This window comes from Seriola dumerili, unplaced genomic scaffold (assembly GCF_002260705.1).
Source record: "Seriola dumerili isolate Sdu_G_001 unplaced genomic scaffold, Sdu_1.0 BDQW01000169.1, whole genome shotgun sequence".
Lineage (NCBI taxonomy): Eukaryota > Metazoa > Chordata > Actinopteri > Carangiformes > Carangidae > Seriola > Seriola dumerili.
The window spans coordinates 4,556,704-4,577,266 of NW_019174424.1; the positions used below are offsets into that span (position 1 = coordinate 4,556,704).

General features: G+C 40.8%; 1 protein-coding gene across 2 annotated transcripts in view; it reads right to left on the bottom strand.

Moving 5' to 3' along the window:
* Window positions 1-212: 212 nt before the first annotated feature.
* Window positions 213-20,563, bottom strand: part of LOC111227080 (protein tweety homolog 2-like) — a 28,782-nt gene continuing 8,431 nt past the window's right edge. The window contains exons 4-15 of one of the 2 annotated variants that reach the window (XM_022752468.1): window positions 15,627-15,847; window positions 11,753-11,848; window positions 10,090-10,162; window positions 6,495-6,564; window positions 6,324-6,379; window positions 4,787-4,879; window positions 4,611-4,703; window positions 3,056-3,198; window positions 2,740-2,925; window positions 2,579-2,657; window positions 1,654-1,666; window positions 213-1,179 (exon numbers count right to left, since the gene is read on the bottom strand). In XM_022752468.1, coding sequence (XP_022608189.1) covers window positions 1,139-1,179; window positions 1,654-1,666; window positions 2,579-2,657; window positions 2,740-2,925; window positions 3,056-3,198; window positions 4,611-4,703; window positions 4,787-4,879; window positions 6,324-6,379; window positions 6,495-6,564; window positions 10,090-10,162; window positions 11,753-11,848; window positions 15,627-15,847 — 1,164 coding nt within the window. In that variant the 3' untranslated portion in view covers window positions 213-1,138. The remainder of the gene's footprint in view (window positions 1,180-1,653; window positions 1,667-2,578; window positions 2,658-2,739; window positions 2,926-3,055; window positions 3,199-4,610; window positions 4,704-4,786; window positions 4,880-6,323; window positions 6,380-6,494; window positions 6,565-10,089; window positions 10,163-11,752; window positions 11,849-15,626; window positions 15,848-20,563) is intronic. The other variant, XM_022752467.1, reaches the window with a different exon arrangement.

Consider the following 20,563-nt stretch of genomic DNA (forward strand, 5'->3'; position numbering starts at 1 on the left):
TCATGGTATTGGAGGAGGATAATTGCCCCATATGAGATCGTCAAGTAAAGGACACTCAAAATCCTAGCTACCTCAGTCACAGTATTATTGGTCATTCTAGGCCAGCAGAATGAGAGCAAAAGAATAACCAATCAGTTAATGACCATTAAGCTGTTACAGTAGAGAAGAATGACAAAACAACAAACAGGTCTGCATATAGCATTTTATGGTCAAACATCATTTTAGTTTGATATGTCATCCAACATACAAAACAAAATGTATCAATGTAAATAACAGTTTCTCATTCACAAGATATTGAGGGTAGAGGGATTTGAGAGCAAACTTCAATCTTATATGATTATAACACAGCACATAGACATACTGAAAGTTTTGTCTTGTTTGCTGTCATTGTCTCACAACACAGTTATAAATGCCTGCATGTGAATCGAATCACATTCTGTTGTTCTTATTTAGTCCAAGGGAATTTCCCCACATGCAGCTGCAGTACAGTCTCCAAATTGAGCAAAACAATAAACCCTCTCATCTATGGCTATTTGACTCATCCTTGATAAACAGATCATACATTGCAATCCAGTGTTACAACAAGAACCAAGAGATGCTTAAAAGTGGCAGTTACACATCTAGAAGCAGGGAAAGAAAACAGTGACAAACAGCGTTGATTGTCTGAGCATTAGTCATACTCCACCATCTCACTTCACATCAAAATACTGACCATGCTGATGATCATATCCATGCAGGCCACCAGAAAATATGAAAAGCAAAAAACATTTTTTTTAATCCATTCAGCTCAAATGCTCTTAATTTGGCTCACAGAAATGCTTACATTTGAGCAACAGTATTTCCACACATCACAACAATAACAGTCTTGAGATGAACCTGTACAGGCCGTCTTTGTTCAAAACTGCATGCGGTGCTTTCAGAGCACTGCAATGGTGTGTTACTGAGGTCATTGCCTCATTTGGCCTGCTTTCATGTCTCAGATTGGGACGGTGGGCTGCAGCTCCCGTAAACAGGATTATGCCATGAAGACAGCCTCTTTGGTAAGAACCCAGAGTCTCATACAGTGCTTCTCTGAAAAAGGATTCAGTGGGTAGCAGGCTACACCTGGAAGTCAGTCCCAAAGTGTCTGATCTGGGCATCAGTCATAGATAGATAGGTGGTCCTCATACTGGGCGAATACTGCAAGGGAAATGATTGAAAAAACACACTTTAGCACATTTGCATTTAACAGCATCATGAGATATCATCAAGTTACACATTAAAATGATGTGATCTAATCTAAGTCTGGGGAGCACTTGTGCTGATTATGAGCTGTTCTTTGATGAGGAGGTTGTGGAATTGGGGGACGGCACTTTAGTATCGCTGGGAGTTTAAGAGCAGATGAAGAGCAGACAGAGGGCACAAGTCAGGGGGGGAAGTCACAGGATATGTTCCACTCAGACTTAACAGTCTGTGGATAAAACAGTGACAAAAGTCAAAGGTCACACAGCTGAGGTACTGTATGGAGCTTTAAGAGGGGGTTTGGGGGTTATAGGTTGAACATTCTGCATAGCAAGCATCATTACAGAGATAAGCCCACACAGTGTGTTCGAAGGAGTGAAATGAAAATGAAATCAAAGACACCAGGAAGAAGTTAGACAACGGAAAACTTACGGTTTTTAAAGGTCTGAGTCAAAGGATGAAAGTAAAAAATGGTTAGTTATAAAACATTGGTTAATATTCTGCAGTTAGATACCTTATTGAGAAACTGCTTATATAAAGCCAGGACTAAACTGCATTGCAGAGCTGATTCACACAAAAGAAAAAAAAAGAAAAAAGAAAAAAAAACTGCACATATTTCTCTCTGTAGACTCATACTGCAAACACATGCTTGTTACAAATGTGTCTCACAGAAGCAATGTAAAAACTTTAAACAATGGTCCACACTCCCTCTTTCTTCCCTCTCAAAATGTGTTTCAAGTCTTTGGTATGCTGTGAATGCAGTTCAGTTCACTGAGTCAGCCATGCAAACAGAAAACTTAATGGAAGAGAAACTTAACTTTAAAGAAACTTTAACAGTGGATTTACCAGTGTTATCTATTACTTAGCTTCAGCTCAGGAGACACACCACACGCTTACAGACTATGAGCTCTGCAAAAAAACAAAAAAAAACAACAAAAAAAACCAGACACCTGATGCGAGGATGAGCAGGCGGCAGCTCTGTCTTTATTCAACCCTGAACCGCACTTATCTTAAACGTATGTAAACGTGTGCATTAGTTTCAATCATTACTTTGTAACCAAGTCAATGGAGAAAAGGATATGTGCATATGCTTAGGGCTTAGTAGTAAGAGTGTATTGCTTGCATACAGAAATGGCACTGGGCTAAAAATGACTGCACTTCAGACAATGGCCAGCAGAGAGCACTCTTCCATCACTTGCAAAGCACCATAACTCCCCTCTGTGTACATTGGAAATGCATTGTTATGTTCATGGTGCTGCTGTGCATGCTTTCTGTTAGTGTAGCAGTGGTGTTGAGGTCAGCAGTGCCATCATCGTCATCACACTAGGGACACTAGAGCCTCATAGGGCCAACGCACCGAGGGAGGCGGGGATCCTCTCCCTATCAGTGGCACGTTCTCATATCGAGGGCTCCCTCCAAACAGCATGGACTGATTCCTGTGACAGAGAGGGAAAGAAAGGTGGTAAGAGATGAAACACACAAATACAAAAAAACAATGTCATCATTTATTTATCTTACATGTATTCAGGGGCTGGCATGGCATTAGAAGCAGATTGTGGAGGTGGATGAAGGCTGGCCTGACTGCCAAGGCTGCTGGTATAGCTACAGAAACTGTGGATGTTGGACCTTCTCGGGTTGTAGGATATCCTCCGTGCTTGAGGGTTGAACGGGTCCTCCTCGTCTATGTCATCATACTCTTTGTCCCTGGATGAAAGTGTTGCACCCGCGCGAAACACAGACAAAGTAGGAAACAGAGAGAGTGCATGCGTTAACATTTTGCAGGAGTGCACTGATGGCAGTGCGTAATGGGATAAGGGGGTCGCTCAGTGCTGACCTGCTGCCCATTAGTGTCCATACTCGGAAAATCGCACACAGCATGGCAGAGAGAGCACAGGCAGCCAGCAGAGAAAACAAAGAGAGGTACAGGAGCCCTTCCACCCCATCATAGCACACACCCATTAGGGCATCCAGGTAGTCCTAGACAGAGAGACACAATATATATATAGTACAGTCAGTTATTGTCAGCATCCAGTGAGAATATTACCTTTCACGGTTCTACTTTCAGGTAAAAACATCAATGTATTGTGTGTGTATATCTATTCTTCTAAACCCACAGAAATGAAATCCTGAAACTGAAGTATATGACTGGTGAGGTTTACAGACAAATATGACACGGGATACATGATTGACTTTCATCAGTTCCCTGGAGGCTTACATAACCCTAAACCTGTCTGGAAACAGAGAGTTGAAAAGGGTAGATTAAGTCTATATCAGGACCGTGAACAATGTCAGATAACAATTTTAAATGCAAACTCAGACTTTTACACACACTTTATACACACCGAGACCCTCATGTTACTCTGATGACATGCATGTTACAAATGCATTGTTTGTTTGTGTTTGCTTTTTACATGCTTGCTTGAGTAATGACAGCCGTCTTGACTGTGACATTTTCACATTTGTGTTGTAATCATTATCATTTGGGGTGTATTCATTTAACTTACACTCACATAACATACTTACACTACATAATGTAAATGGTTTATGTTTCTGGCATGCATGGTAACCTTACCCCTAACTGAACCATCACCCAGCTGACATCTTGAATAGACCCTCCTATCTGGGCCTCATGTGACACACAAGTCAAACACCATCCCCACCTTCCACCTGACCTTTTTCTCATGCAGTATAGACTATTAAAATTGTCTATGCTATATTGATCTAAAAGTCTACATCTGATGTTGCTTTCACACACACAAACACACACCCTGCAACCCTGAACCTATCCAGACATTACCCACAGGAGTTGTATGTGAGAACCGTGTGGACGCAAATGTCTGAATCAGTTAAACGGACTTTACTCTGCCAGCTCATCTGGTGCAAAGTCTGTAAAATGTCTGATTGAGCTGATGTGCGTGTATAGAGCCGGTCACTGTCCAGAGAATTGGAGCATTGTTCTATCATACCTCCGACACGCTCTACCCAGGTGCCAGCCCTCATCTAAACGGAACTATGTGGTTTAGGTGAGGGGTGTCTGACATGGACAACCCGCTGTTGCATGCTTCATGTGTGAAAGCTCATATGTGAAAAACGGCTCAAGACTCATTTCACCGCTGAGATCTCTTATTCCCTTCACCAGATAAAACTCTGAAAATCTGAAACCTGCAAAACTAAAGTTTGACTTTAAAGTCAGAAAAACTGGGGTCGGTGAGTAGAGCCTGTCTAGCAGTTACAGAGTGTACTGACAATTGCAGTATATAAACATGTGAGCGTATGAGAAGAACATAGCGATAAGGTTGAAAATCAGTCAAGCTGCTTCTCTAAGTGGCTTTGAGCTGTGCTACAAAGCAGCCTTATTAAAAAGCACCCTGGTTGGAATCTGACCTTACCTTATGTAGCCCACGGCAGTCAAGCAAGGCTGTTAGCTGGTGCAGACTGAACTCAGTGGAGTTCAACAATCGTTGGATCCCCAAAAGGTCTCTCTGTATAACAAGGTATAAAAGGGGAAAGAATGATACACACCTCTCCACAGTCTGGTGCAACAGTCTGTCAGTTAGCCACTTACCTCAGCAGTGGGGAAGACGGGCACCGAGAACTGCAGCAAACCCTGGATCTGGATCTGCATGGTGGTCACAGAACGCTGGCAGATTGTCAGAGACTGTGAAAACGTAATCACCCATCAACATCACACACACAGACATCCAACCACAAACAATGAGAGGATCATATTAAGGGAAACATTGTTTGGGAACAGCATGTCAACAAGTAATTTGGTGTTAAGTAAGGCTTTATAATGCGCTTAACAGATTGGACACTTTTTTTTTTTTTCTCCAGACAGATAGGCCCAGATTATCCTTCGCCACCAACCCTCTCGCCCACCAATCACTGTCCCTCCTCCCATTCCTGCCACCCAATCTCAAGCACAAACAAAAGAGCTATATTTATATCAACTAGGCCATCAGAGAAGAGATTATCCTTACCTACTTAACAAGCATTATTTTAATCCTTAAATGGATACTGCAACGATAACTAAGCATGTGGGTTTTAATAATTATTGGTCATGGATTTAGCCTCCATGAATTTGCTCAGTGCATGCCACACAGATAAAGTACTGCCCATGTAAAAACCTCCCATTAAACACATTTAATACATGAGAAATAGTGGGGGTCACATTGTCTTAAATTCTCCCTAATGATGCCCTACAAGTGTGTTTGTGGGAAAGTGAATCTGTAAATGGGCATCAAGTTTACACTTCACACTGGGTTCAGAGGGTTCATGATAGGGATCATGGCAAATGACTTCATTGTCTTGTTCATGAATTTGATTACTATACTCAACATCCAAATTATCATCTGGTATATGGAGTCTCATACAGTAGAAGACCTTAATAATTAATTTGCAACAGACATCCAAATGTAAACTAATTCTAATTAGGAAACATAATGACAGACGACTTTTGTGCTTATTTTACAAGGTTAAACGTCTAACTCGGCTAGGCCCTGGAAATAAAAGGGGGTTTTGAGTAGCAGCTCTAAATTAAATTCCAGGTTTGTGATGCTCACACTGTACAGTTTTTGTGTGACAGCTGTGCCATTTCCATAGTTATTTTTCGAGGCCAATTTAAATGCCCTTGCATTTTAAGCACCAATAATTTACCTCTTTGGAACATGTGAAGTGTGTAAATGGTTCTTTGAAAAGACATATTCAAGAAGTGAGAGGAAAGTGAGTTTAAAATCAGAAATACTGTATATATCAACTTAACTTGAGTTGTCTATATACAGTGGCTGCCTTCATGCATTTAATAAAGTAAATTGAATAAATAACAAAAAAAAATTGCTTGTCACAGTACCCCAAGGCAGAGATTATGCGCTAATGTAAAAGATATGGCTGATTTTTGGAGGCCCACATACAGTATAAAAAGAAGGAATAATTAGTGTTGGGGGCTCCTTTTTCAGAACAGCCTCTTTAGGCCTGATAATGAGCTAGCTGCCTGGCAACTAATAAGGAAAAACTAGTTTTAAAATACCAATACATTTTCCAGAGTGCGGGTCTCAGTAAATCACTACACGTACAAGCAGACAGCTGAGATGTTTAGTCAATACCTGTTGGAAGGGGTTCGGTAGATTCGGGCTGCAGAACAAATAGTAGTGTGCAACATCTGCAGGGTGAGAGAAACAGGAAGAGAGTGAGACAGTGAGGGAGATTAGCAATGTGTCTTAAGATTCAGTAAGAGAGCAGGTATTTATGCAATTCAGTTTGTAGACATGACTTACCTGCACTGAGGAAATCCTTGGTTTGGTTAACAATAAACTTGTCTGGAGACACACAGAAGTCACTGGTGCCCTGTAGGAAAACAACAAAAACAACAACATGCTGTAATCTTGCAAAGTATGTAAGACCAAAAGGAGTGCAGCATTTATTCAAGCCATGGACCAGATCCAATTTCTTGTGCTGCATCTGAGTAGAACTGATTTTACACTGGGCAGTTATTGACAATCGCTTAGCAACACAAGCTATTTGCTTTACAATGTTTTTATCACCCTTTATTCAAACCCTGGAGAGACTGAGCCTCTGAAATAAAAAGTATTCACACAAATGCCCACACAGACATGTGCAGTACAGCTGCATGCACACATAACACACACTCCTCCCAATATAGCTACACACACATGCATTGAACAAGCACACATAGAAAAATGTGTGGTATGTAGCAATAAACCTCAGGCTTTAATGACCATGTAGAAAATGTCGTGCTTTGCTGACCATGGATGAAATCGACTAAATATTTTCATGCTCTTTAATTCATCCATGGAGAGCTGTTAATGTGCATGCATAAACAATTAGTGGTCAAGATCACACAGCCTCTGTGCACTCAGACTTCCCCACAACATAAAAAGATGGCAATTTAAAAAAAAAAAGAAAAGAAAAAGGAAAATGGCAAATAACAAAAGTAAACTGAGAAATTTCTTACGCACATGCATAATTCATACTTGGTGAAAATAACAGGCTACTGTTCAAATTGATTAAGTTCAAAGGGATCAAGAAGTCTGTTGTGTTGCAGAATCACACATCAAAGCCTTATGCCATTTATTCCTAATACAGTCTTGTGTCCACTGCTTTTCATGTATCAAAAAGTATCTTTCCGCAGCCTGTCACCGTAAAGCTCGGCTCAAAGGATTTTCCAGCGAGCTAACCTGCTTCTAACAAACCAGTGATCAATAAAGAAATAAATGATGCGCTCCAGGATGAAACAAAAAATAAAAATGGGATTACGACTAGGAGGCAAGCACAAGACACAAAACAGGCCTACCCAACCCAACCAAAGACTTCCACTTCTCCCAACTTACTTTCAGATTATCAACACTCCTCTGAACTCGACCGCAATCGCATTTGTTTTCAGCAAAAGAAAAAAAAAAAAAAAGAAAAAAAAAAACTGTGTAGCAGCACGTCAGCAGTGCTGCTAGATGTTACCCTTCATCTCTATCTCATTATACTAGCGGGGACATTTTGTTTATGCTGCGTCTCATCAAATATGCATACATTTATGAGCATTTTCTAGGACAGCACCATCATCTATCTGCCTTCCTTTCAAGATGCACCATTTTTTTTTATTTTATTTTTTCTTTTGCACCATGCGGTTTCTGAGTAATGACGTACAGGTGCAACAAGTTTACTTGCTTGTTTTTTACACTGTCCCACATTCAAATTCTATTACTGAAGACTGTGCTCTTTGATAAACCACTTCTGTGCAGGGGACTAGAACTATCTATTAGTAACTAGGCAGGTACAGGTGCTGAGAATATTTACCTCAGCTCACCTGTGATGTAACAGTCTGACAGTGACATAAAGATGGATGCTAAAGACAAGCTTTACTCAACTATTCTGGATAAGATGGACAGAGAGGTCGGAGGGTTTTAATGCAGGGTCATGTTCTACGATAATGAGCTGAGCTAAGCCATGGGCGCAGTCCAAGACATTGGTATTCTAGCTTTACAACTGAAGCTCATCATGAACCACAGCAGATGTCTGCATTTCACACCCGTGTCGTTAAATCCAGGTTCAAAACAGCTCATTCTGTCTTCATTGTCTTCTCCCTGCCTCACTTAAAACAGCTGTCCAGATGCCAAATCCTGTGGGATAATCCCACAGATGCCAGGTCGCTCTACAGGAGGCGAGAAGATCGAGGAGAGGAGACAGGATGACGGAAGGCTGGAAGCAAGGGGTTACTCTTTGTACCCCAGACAGCGTCCCTAATACGAGCTCCATTAAACACACTGAGCCCAGATGTGCTGAACACATGGTGTACAGAGAGGAAGAGAGAACAATCTGTCAGAAAGAATGAGGACTGAGAGAAAAATAAACCTAAACACGACAAAAGAGGAGATTCTGATGCAAGCAGAGCTGGTAATTAATACTAGAAACAGCTTAGTTTACAATGTTGGGGCTAAAGGTTGATTAACGTAAAAGTCTGGGGACTTGTAATCAGCTTTACTGCATGACCGACCATAGAGAAGCGCCTGCTGTAAACTAAACAAACACTTTATAAACAGGAGAGATGTCCAAGAACATATGGTTCTTGACAGTAATACCCTTGGGAGTAATTGCACGAGGTAGGAAGCTAAATACAAGAACCACCATTGTCCAACAAGATGTCTAAGGGTTCTTCTGGGGCCTGTATCACAAAGTGAGTTCATTTCAGCTTCACTGAACCTAACACTGGTCCTCCTGGATAACCTGAAGCTGGTTATCAGCTGGCTCCGTTAACTGTGGGCTTATCTATCCAGCCGTGAGTGTGCTCATGTGAAAGAGGAGGAGTCGTCAGAACCATGAATGAAGCACTTAATATAGTATGAGATGAAACGATGATACATGTGGGAAGATTCGGTTGTAGCGCTAGCAGAAAGTGATATTCAACAAGGTGAAATACAAAGAATATAAACTTAAAACTTAAAATGGAATGAGAAGCTGCAGAAACACATTATTTCCAAATAAGGCTCAGGCTATATATAAGAGTGGTAATTATCATATATGTGTTTGTCTGATGACTATGACAAATATGTAATGCACATAAATAAAGTTAAAATGAATGGTTTTGCAAAAGCAGAATGGGGAGGAGAGAGGGGAAGAGGAGTTAAGTTGTATCTGACAGAAATGTTGCATTTAGAATCATGGGAAATATTTAACAGTGTGTGGATTTCTTTCTTTTCTTATACAAGACGACAGAGAGCAGAGTTTTTATTTGCAATTATCATGACCATATCATCTCTTATCTTGTTATTCTGAGCTGCAGCGATGGAAAAATAGTTTAAAAGCAGGAATCCTGCTGAGAATGGAAGAATCTTCGTGCAATTAAAATGCAGCAATAACCGCCATTACGTAGCTCTTTACTTTGGTAGACCCTCCCGCTGCTTGTTAGAAGCTCTGGATTAAAACCAGAGTGGACACATGGAAAACCTGGAACAGCAAAACTGATCTGTAAAAATATGTGTTGCTCTGTATTGTAAACTCTTTTGTCCATATGGGGATCCTGTAGGAATGATGACCCAGTTTGACCAGTGATCTTGACTGGTCAGTAGTCAGGCGGTTAACAGGTGTTGATCTGATCCTCTGAAGTAAGCCGTGCAGCAGAGGTTACCATGGTGACCTACCCCAGTTAAAAGTGAACCAGTTTTGTCATACCAAAAAACTTGAGTTCAGTCCAAAGATAGCCAGACAACCCACTAATCTTGCTTTGTTGAACAGGCCCCAGCTCTGCGTATCCGATGGTCAGATCAGAAATAAATAAATTAAAAAAATTAAAATGAAGCAAGCGTGACAAGATGTTAAAGAATTTTTAAGAAGATATTTAAAAAGATATTGTTTTCTTACCACAGCTGTAGCAGTGCCCGCTCCCAGCGAGGCCCAGCTCAGGATCAGAGACAGCATTACAAAAGCCATGATCCTGGAGGAAAACAGCAAGAGCGGGTGACAGGGAGATACAGACAAAGACAAAGACACATGGGAAGAAGTAGATGAATCGGTTTGTCTTTGTATTAGTGATCTTCGGCCACTTTTTTTTTTTTTCCACCCAGTTCATTAGATTTATTCTTTTCAAGGAATTATTCTCCTTCTGCCTGAAGACAGAGGTCCAACTCAGACTTTTTACTGGTGCATCGTAGAATAGATGATACAGCTGAAATTCAATTTATTATGGAGTGATATGAAAATAAAGTAACTCATGACTCCTTGCCGAATTCACTTGTTAGATTTCATCTTATAAAAAAAGATCTATTCTACGCAGAAACAAGTTTGACTGAAGCAAAAGAATTGTTCAACAGAGGTCTCACAAGGCCACAACTCGAGATAATACTACTGGCAGTCTTGGGATTTTCCAACTCTTGTCTCTTGTCGTTGCTGCTCTGCTGGATCTCACCAGCAACATTTTAATTGGCCGCACTTTCTGTCAGTCATGGATGTATTAGCTGTCAATCCCTGCACAGAGTCGCCGTCAATCAAACGCTGCCACATGCTTCGGTTTGTCGACCTCTTGTTTTCTCTGTCCCCTTTTGTCTGACAAGAGTGATGAGTTCAACGGGGTCATAACACTGCAGAGGTGGTTCATGAAAAAAAAAGAAAATCTCCCCACTATTAACCGCAATTTCTTAGTGACCACTGGCAGAAGCTGGAGAAAGTGGTGTGATAGAGAGAGGGAGATAAACCGAGTAAAAAGACAAAAGAACTGGCCCCCTGATGGATGTAAAAAGGCTGCGGATGGCTTTGCTCCTCAACTCACTCCTTGGACCTTCTTGAAAGCACTGATAAAGCAGCCTGAGAGCACTTAATAATTAGTTAAGGGAGCAGACTCATCCTGCTTGGGTGATCAATAGGCATTAGTGAGACCCATCAGAGGAGGATGGGAAGAGAGATCTTGAGCATCATCTGCTAACACTGACACGTAGGCTGAACTAAATTGGGCAAATGGGATAGGTTGTCTGGACTGTGGATTTAGCTTGTCAGACATCAGTGTTGGTTTAAATTACTGGTTGCGATTTGCTAAATCAAACATCCCACCTCCAACTCTTTCTGTATGTTTGAGAGGTTTGGAACTGCTTCTTTTGTCTCGTTTAGAGGACAAGCTAAAGTGGTTTTGATCTAGACGGAGCATCTATGAATTTTGCGAACTGATCATTTGGTTTGATTGAGAGTAAATCTACGCCTGCTGCTACAAGGTTATTTTGAACTGTATGTGGACGAAACATAAGGCAAGTCACTGAGGACGGGAAAAAAAGACAGTCAGTGTTATTTGAAGAAGTAATGCTATCACTGGTGCTGTTAATGGAGTGACCTATATGGTGCCAGAGAGGCTGACTGGTGCTCTGTCTGTCTGCAGTCTGTGATGCAAGCTGAGACCAGTGAGAACAGAAGAAAAAAAAATGGCCTCAGAAACAAAGTGAAAAGCAAACACCTCCACACACACACACACACACACACACACACACACACACACACACACACACACACACACACACACACACACACACACGATACATACGTGATGAGCAGCCATCGAGACTGCTTGGCCATCCCAAGGCACAAGGCCAAGCAGATGACCAGATCCAGGATCAGCAGCAGCAGATAGGCCAGCCATCTACGAGACAGGGAAAGTCAAGCATCAGCGTAACAGTCCTGATTGATCACTTTCGCTTGGAGACAGCATACTTTATGCACAAGTACGAGCCGCAGGAAGCGCAAACCTGACATATGTTCGGGACTGAATGTGTGAGATCTGTGTGTGCTGTATATCAGCATTCTTGTCTCCTAGTTAGAGCCCATCTGTTTCAGGTAATTTTCAGCCTGTCGATTTAATAATTCAACACCACAAATCCATAGACATTAATTTTTCAAGCACTGAAAATGTCCTTCACAGGAATGGCCCTACACTCAGCCTGGACTTTAAGTGTGTGTGTTCTGACCAACTAAACATATGGGAATACATATGACTCATTCTTAACTCCTAGTAGAATTGTAAATTTTATAGCAACGACTAAAAACATTGACCTTCAAGATGTCACACAAGCAGGCAAAATCTGAGGGTACGGTATATTTCCACTGACTCACTGTGGTGTATCTGCAATATTGCAGTAAATATATACACCAAGGTCACTAGAGAAGATGATTCGCTCATGCTATGTGAAAAAGAACAGAGGTACTCGAGTAGACTTGGAAAATAAAACGCAGACTGGCCATAATTATACTAACAGAATTGGAGAGAAACACTTAGAGAGACTGCACTTTACTTTATCGGCATAAACTGAGCTGCTGAAATGTTTCTCTGAGCGCAGGGACAGGGATGAATTCAGAAGCAGAAAAGGGAAGAGAGGATATAATATTGGAAAATAGAGCGGTGTCATTTTTTCCCCCCTCTCGTTCGAATAACACTGGGTTGGCCTTAACATTTGCTGTTCATCAATAAAGCCCTGCCACAGGCTGTTCATAGCCCGATGGCTGCATGAAATCCAATCAAGACCCAGGAGATTGGTGTCAGAATGCGCAAAGTGGCAACTGTAGTCCAAAAGTAAGATCTGCTGACAGAGAGAGGACTCCCTGTGGAGCCATGTGGGAATATGTATGTATGAAATTTATGACAGGAATAGGTCAGTGAGATAACACCACCGGTGATACAATAGTGGTTATTTGTGCCTTGTCATGCCGGGAATTAGAGATACGTGATATTACCATAGCTGATACAATAACATATATATATATATAAAAAAAAAAAGAAAATATGGAGATTTGTGTAAATTAGAGATTGAAATATTGGCTTGTTTTGTCATTTAAGTTGGGCTTTATAGTTTATATTGGAGACAAACTAAAGACCCATTTCAGCCCATCACTACAGGGCTTTACATAAGTTTTTGCAGGCACATACCTACTGCTACACATAGGTTTACACAGGGTACTTGAAGTAATAAACTGTGACTTGTGGATCATCTGCTCCCTCTCTCTCTCGCCTGGATCCTGACACTGAAGTACTTCTCATCAACCACATTTCCTTTGCACCTCTAAAACTACAAAGTGCCGAACATCTTCACATTCCTCATGTAGTATAAAACAAGAAAGTTACCTTCTAATAAATACTAAACATAACAGAGAAAAGGAATATAAATCACAAAAGAAGTCAAAGCAAATTTAATAATCAAAATGCACTTTTAGGCAGTGTCCACAGCAAACACTATAAATATTCAGTCGGGATGTGACAGTCATATCTGCGGTGTCCCCAGATCAGAGTTTCACATGCACATAAATTTGTAGTATATTTCTAATTCTAGTTGGCAAAAACAGTCTCAAACCAACACTGAGAACTGAGATTGTATTGTTTCCTAACTGTCAAGCTCAACTTTTTAGTGGAGTCAGCAAGGATAAGTCCTCAGGGCACTTAGAGCCATGGAAAGTTTGGACATTTCTAGTTTTAATCAAAATACATGACCATTGTATAGACGGGTTAATACAACCAGAACACAAGTGTTTCTGTTTTCCGTTTCTAGGCAACTTGTTCTTACTCTATGCTTGCTGTCTCTATTATGCAGCGGGTACCTGGAGGGTGGAGACCTTTGATCTCCCTTGTTGGAGGCACCTGGGCCCAGAGCTCCCACATCTCCCTCTCTCTCCCTCTCTCTCCCTCTCACTCCCTCTCTCTCTCTCTCTCCCTCTCTCTCTCTCTCTCCCTCTCTCTCTAGCACATTTGTGGTTTTGTGTTCATCCATCTAACTTCTTCTTCTTCTACACGCCCCCTCATCCCTGACTAAACTGATGACCACATCCCAGGGTGTCCTTAGTTCATTTTGTGTTAACTGCTCTATTTTCCTTTAAATAAATCACTTATTATTTGCCGTCATTTATAATCCCCTGCTCCCACTTTTCAGGTCGTGACAGTTTCATTACAGTTAAAGCTCAAAGGCATAAACTTTTTCAGGTGAAAGGTTTTGAATAAATCTCTACACAAGCACAGGAACATCAGAATCCTCTGTAAACATGGAGGATATGGTGGATATGGAGCTGCAGTTATATATCTTCTATATAACCAGGGACTGGGTGACTACTATAACCTGCCATAGACACAGGAAGAAGAGCATCATGACAAGTAAACAAAGCTATAAACTCTTTGTGTAGCAACTCATCGTGCTACACACAGTTAGGTTAGAAAGATGCATACACATCGTGTAACATTTGAGGGATAAGATTCAACAGTGTGTAGGCTACTTCAGTCTCTGTACTGCATGTATTTGGCAAAAACTAGTTTTATATCTGATAGATACATACATACATATACATATATATATATATGGCATATATCATAGTGTGACACACAAAAATATGATTCAACAGACATTCTGTGAGTTCCACTGAAACAGGCTGAGGAATAAATATCAATGCGAGTTTAAGCAGAAAGGGTCTCATATGCTGGACAGATTTGTGATTTGTGATTTGTGATTGTGGGCTATATAAATAAAACTGTCTTTACTTCAGTGCTTAACATATTTCAGAATGGAGTTTTACACCTTGCAATTCGCTTATACTAAACCTGTAATATATTGGGACAGACAGGAGTTATGGGATGAATTTGATGGGATAACATCAACTCCTAGAGGACTTGGATGCCGACACATGCATCCAGATAAGCACTGGCACCCTGAGTAAGTTCGTGTCTATAACATACACCAAATAAACCCTTTTGCTGAAGGGAGCAAACTAACCCTAAATCTGTCTTCTGTTAGTCTCTCTTTCCAATTTACTCAAAATTACTTTTACAGTCACGAACAGGTTGCAAATGTGAAACTTTACGGCACAACAGCACTATGAAGTTTTACGTTTAATGTGCTCAAAAATAAAACAAGATGCAGAAGCTCTCAAATTACACTCACGATTTGGAGTAGCAGCCTCATAAATTAGCATTCCCTTCCTGAATCATCGCTGGATATTTTATTCATTTGGACTACTTTGTTGTTGATTGGGTTTATTATTTTTTTCTGCTTTTATTGAATTTCATTTTCTGGCCTCTTATTAAAAAAAAAAAAAACTGAAAGAGAGAACGATGTCAAAATAATAACTGCAATCAATGTAAGCAATGGTCTGCGAGTGAGATCATTTATGGTCTAATAGCTGCTCTGCCATGCGTAACATTCTGTGAGAGCAATAAGCATTAGAGCTTAAACGACAGAGTGGGCAATAAGCTCAATTTCAGCTTTCCTTTATTTAGCAATCAGGAAAAATAGCTTTTCCGGTCTGTGTTCTGGAGGGGATATCGATAAAATCCCATCTGCTCTGTGTCTGGTCTGGATCATTTAGCAGTGTGTTTACTTCAGCCACACTAAGATGAAATAAAATGATGCCAAGCACCCCAGGGGAGTCGCTAAGGCTCCACCTACCTGCAATATTCAGTGAAGGCTATTTGGTCAGCAATGGCTGCCAAGTCAGCATTGGCTTTGTTGATGTCTGGCAGAGTGGTTAGCTCACGGATGACATTGTTGACCATCAGCTGCATGAAGCGCAGAGCTTGGAGGTAGTCGGTCCTCGTAGCAAAGATCTCATCCAGCCGTTCCAGGTGCTGTTTAAGTCCAGTTTCCACATTGCCCACAGATCCACCAACCTGAAAAAAATAATAATAAAAAAATAAATAAAAGGTCAGAGAGTGAAAGAAATGAAAGAAAATAAGAAACAGTGGGTAACAGAATAAGGGAGGGGGAGAGGTGAAGAGGTGTCAGAATGAAAACAGGGTCAGAAGGAAACAGGAACTTAAATAAATTCATAAAAAACGGATATTCAAGAAGAGAAGATTGAAAATATAGAGAGAGGTGAAAGAAACAAAGGAGCATTCCCTCGAGAAAAGATTAACTTTTCTCTTCAACCGTGTGTTTTATTCAGATAAACAATGTTAGAGTGGAATACTGATAACAATACCGGGGAGACCTGTTATCACAGGGGTCTTTGATAGTGAGAACAGAGTTGGGGGATGAGGCATGGTGGAGCAGAGTAAATACATTTTACTTCTCTGTTTGAACAAAAACAATATGATGCAGTAAACGCCTGCACTTTCACAGCATCCGTGGAGCTAGAAACAGGTCAATTGTAGCCTGATGCTGACAGGGGGAAATAGTTTCTCTGCCGTAGCAACATTTCATTGAGAATCACAGCCACAGTAGTTTGACCTATTTATATAGATACTTTAAAAGGCGACATTAAAAGGCACAATCTGCTCTGCTGATGTAAACAAAAGGGTAACCCTGCCATCAAATGTGAAAATTGTATGCTTGAAACCAGCTGTCACTCCAAACTTGATTGACAAGTCTTTCAATACATGGACTTAGCTCAGTCACAGTGTTTGACAGAGTGGGTTTCTATCTTTATGAAAACATTACTATATGTAGAATGCAGAAGACAATCAGTGTTGTCTCTTCAAAGGAACAGTTCAACATTTTATGCACTCTCTGGCAGAGAGTTAGAGGAGAAGATCGATACCGTTCCCATTGGTCTGTTAAATAGAAAGCTACAGCCAGTAGCTGTTAACATATCTTAGCACAAAGACAGGAAACAGGGGGAAAGTTAATCTGTACAAAAAAACAACATGTAAACAATTGGCCATTTTACCAGAGGGAACTATTTCTCAGCTCTGAGCAGTTTTACACTTCAGTTTTTGTACAGATTGAATAAAGAAGATATAACAAGTTTGTTACCTTTAGACAGAGCCGTGCTAGCCGCTTCCCCGCTCTCTTTCCAGTCTTTGTGCTAAACTAACCAAATACAATGTAGCCTATAAATATGAGAGTAGTATTGATCTTCTCATGCACCAGAAAACAAATATGTGTATCTCCCAAAAACTATTTTTCTCAAGAGTGGATATTCTAGATCAAATAAACTCTATATTTATGTTTTTTGTCTAGAGAAGTGTGGTTCCAGGAACAGTGAAGATACTGTAAATGACCTCCAAAACTCACAATAATATAACAGATGACATGTACCCACCCACACCACAGTGACTTTGCTTACTATAACACCGAGTAGGAGGCTCCACTAATTCTGAACAGATGTTGTTTTCTGTGTTTTAATCTACAACAGTTTGCTGCAGTCCCGCTTCCTTTATCTATCATCTTTTCTCATCATTATACCCATGACTTCTTCCACGCGTTCAAGTATTTTGCGTGAGACTGTTCATTTGCACGCTGTGAAAATTCACCACAGTGAAAGAAGATAAAAATGTATCTCAGTCTCCCTGACACTATAACATTTCAAATACTCTTGATTAAATTCTGATGCTTCTGATGCCTTTCCTGAGAAAGAGTATCCATGTGGAGATGAGGCAAAGATCCAGGCCCATCCACTCCAACACTCCCAAGGGGGGAGAGAGTATGTGATTGCCAGTAAACTGCTCTCACTCCCTACCTCTATGTTCATCATCTCTCACAGTTCCTGCCACAACACCCTGAATCTTATCTGCAAGCCAGTCTGCCTGAGTGTGAGAAATGGGATCCATCAGCTAGCTGCTCTGGGTGATCCGCATTTCCCTAATCTGAACCGTCCCGTCTTCCTTTAAAATGGATTAAAGCTCGCTTTTACTGAAAGCGGGTCACAAGGAGGCTTCTCCATATTGGACACGCCTGTTAAATGAGACTGACTGATTTGAGGCTCACAGGAGCAGTACTCCAAATGCCACTTCACATGCAACTGAACTGCTCTGCCTGATGCCTCCATTGATTTTATATATCTGAGATTTACTGTATCAGCTGTGACAATACGACAATACATATATGATCACAGTGCTTTGAAATGAAGCTGAGTAATACATTAAGAAATGGGACACTGAAGAGAGACATTCAGGGGAACTGATGTACGGTGCAGAAAGTGGCAATCATTTTGTTCCAAAACTCACAAGACAGCTTTCGAAAGAGGAAGGGCTATACATTTAAGTATAAGCATGGCCGTAAAGTGGGATAAATGCAATGTAATTGCCCTGTTTTTCTAAACCGGTATATCCTGGCCGCACTGAAGAGCTCTTAATAATGAGAGCCGTGCACTGGAAATAAGGTTGAAATAAAGACTGCCTGAGAATAATCAAAACCTCCATCCAATAACAAAGGGAGAATGGTCCTCCTCATCAAATCTTTCCCTCTGTGACTCATGATGATCCCTTGCAGAGTGTGAGAGTGCATATTTTGTGATGAGAAGAGCCTTAACAAGCCATCAGTGGAGCCAAACCGCTCCTAGCGTGAACCTCACAGGAGCCTTGTGAAGCAGAGATTTGGTCGCCCTTATTCCTATTTATTTAACTGGATAAATCTGATATCAACCCAGTGTGTGAAATGCAACAAAGGAAATATATTTAAGACTTCAAGGTAAAGTAAACTGCTGAAGCAATTACTTTTGAACCAAGTTAATAGAAACATACACGGAAGAGTTTGCTAAAGAAAGGGTATTCTCAAGACTAAACACAGACTAAAGCAGCTTTAGCTTTATGGGATGGACAGCTGGCCAGCTCATCAGCTCTGTAAGTGGAGTACATTACATCAAGCTATGATTCTGCAAGTGAGAAAGCCTTCGTTCCCCTGAGGGACATCTATGGTTCTCATGCAGCCATAGCATACTGAATCATGCTACAGTATCAAATCAATACCAGGACACTACAGAGAAAGTCGGCAGCAAGGATGTAAAACAATCATATCAATCCCATTTACTTCCTACAGCACAAAGAAAATGTGGCTCTGCAAACTACACTACACACCTTCACAAGGTTACTTGTTATGCCAAGCTGAGACAAATACAATCTAACACAAGGATATGGAATCAATCCTATGGTCCTAAGGTTAATGTTCACATCTTGTTGAGAGGTATTCGTTCAACTTTACAGCCATTTGTGGTGGTGCCGCTGAATTATATTGCAAAAATGTCTCTTATCTTTTGTCCACCACACATATATCAATGAGGGTGGACTAAATACAGCTTCTGATATGCCCACAAAGGGGATTTTAGAAGTGAAATGAAAAGAGGAAAAACCTTTCAACAAAAACTGAACATTATAACCTTCACAGAGATCGAATGTGTTGCTTGGTGTGCCTAATAATCTGGTTGTATGATAGAAATCACTCTGTGACCTATAAATGTATTAAATGTGAATCTGTTAGCTCCTCCTATACAGTGATTTTCAGAGTACACAATGAAAGGCTGCACACAAATCCATTTGTGTCCATACATTAATATAACATGCGTGCATATGAGGCCTTTAAGTGGATGTGTGATACTGATATGGCCATGCACACATACTCACATACAAACACACACACACACACACACACACACACACACACAGAGTACACATAGTAAGACTGAGAGAGATGGAAAGAGGAGAGGCTTAACATCCATTAATGTACTGCAGATGGGCGTTAATCCTCTTCTTCCTCATTGTGATTACTGCTTCTTGCAGGGCCTTGTTCAAACTCCCTCACTCGCCTTCCTCTTTCCTACCCCTCCCTAAGCCTCCCAAATAACTTCCCTGAATGCAGGTCAGGAGTTGTGTAGAAAAAAAATCTATTTACAAATCCTGGAGGCACCAGTCACCTCAATTCCTTCACTGTGACAAAAAGCGGATACAGACCCCCCACGGTGAAGTGCTACTCTTAGACAGATGCGCACCCCATTAATAAAGAAGGAGCTCTGGTGTCTACCAGCTGTGAATCAGTGTTTCCAAGCAGAGTGAGACAGTAAGCCATGAAACGATCATGCTTTGTGCCATCACAGCTAATAAAAGAGGTTGGTAATTGAAAATATAAAAAAAAAAAAAAGCCATAATATAAGAAGCATGAGACAAGTAGATATTTACAGCAAATGAGCGTTCATATTTCTTACAGCTCTGACACATTTATTGTGTGGTCATCTTGCAGTGATTCAACTGTAATATTGTTAAATTGCAACTGATATAAATAAAAATCATTTCGGTGACCACATTTAAAGGTCCCATATTTTAACACTAATAGACTGTACTGTTTATGTGTGTCTCTGAAACGCCTCTGTAATGATGTTTTAAAAAAAAAAAAGTGTTACAGTGCCACACATGGTCAGATTCTGCTTCTAGGTGGAAGTAACTGCCCGCTATTCATCAACAAACGTTCTGATTGGCTAAGGACACATCAACTCACACGGCGGCCTGGGATCAGATTTGGCGGAAGGAGGAAACATGGCTGCGGGATTGGTAAAACACAAAATGTGGATTCTAATATACGTCTACAGTTACACTGTTCACCCAGCTCTGCGCCAGTCAGCACACCTCCGCCTCGACAGCAGCAGCGAACTGTTAGCCTGCGCACTGCAGCTACAA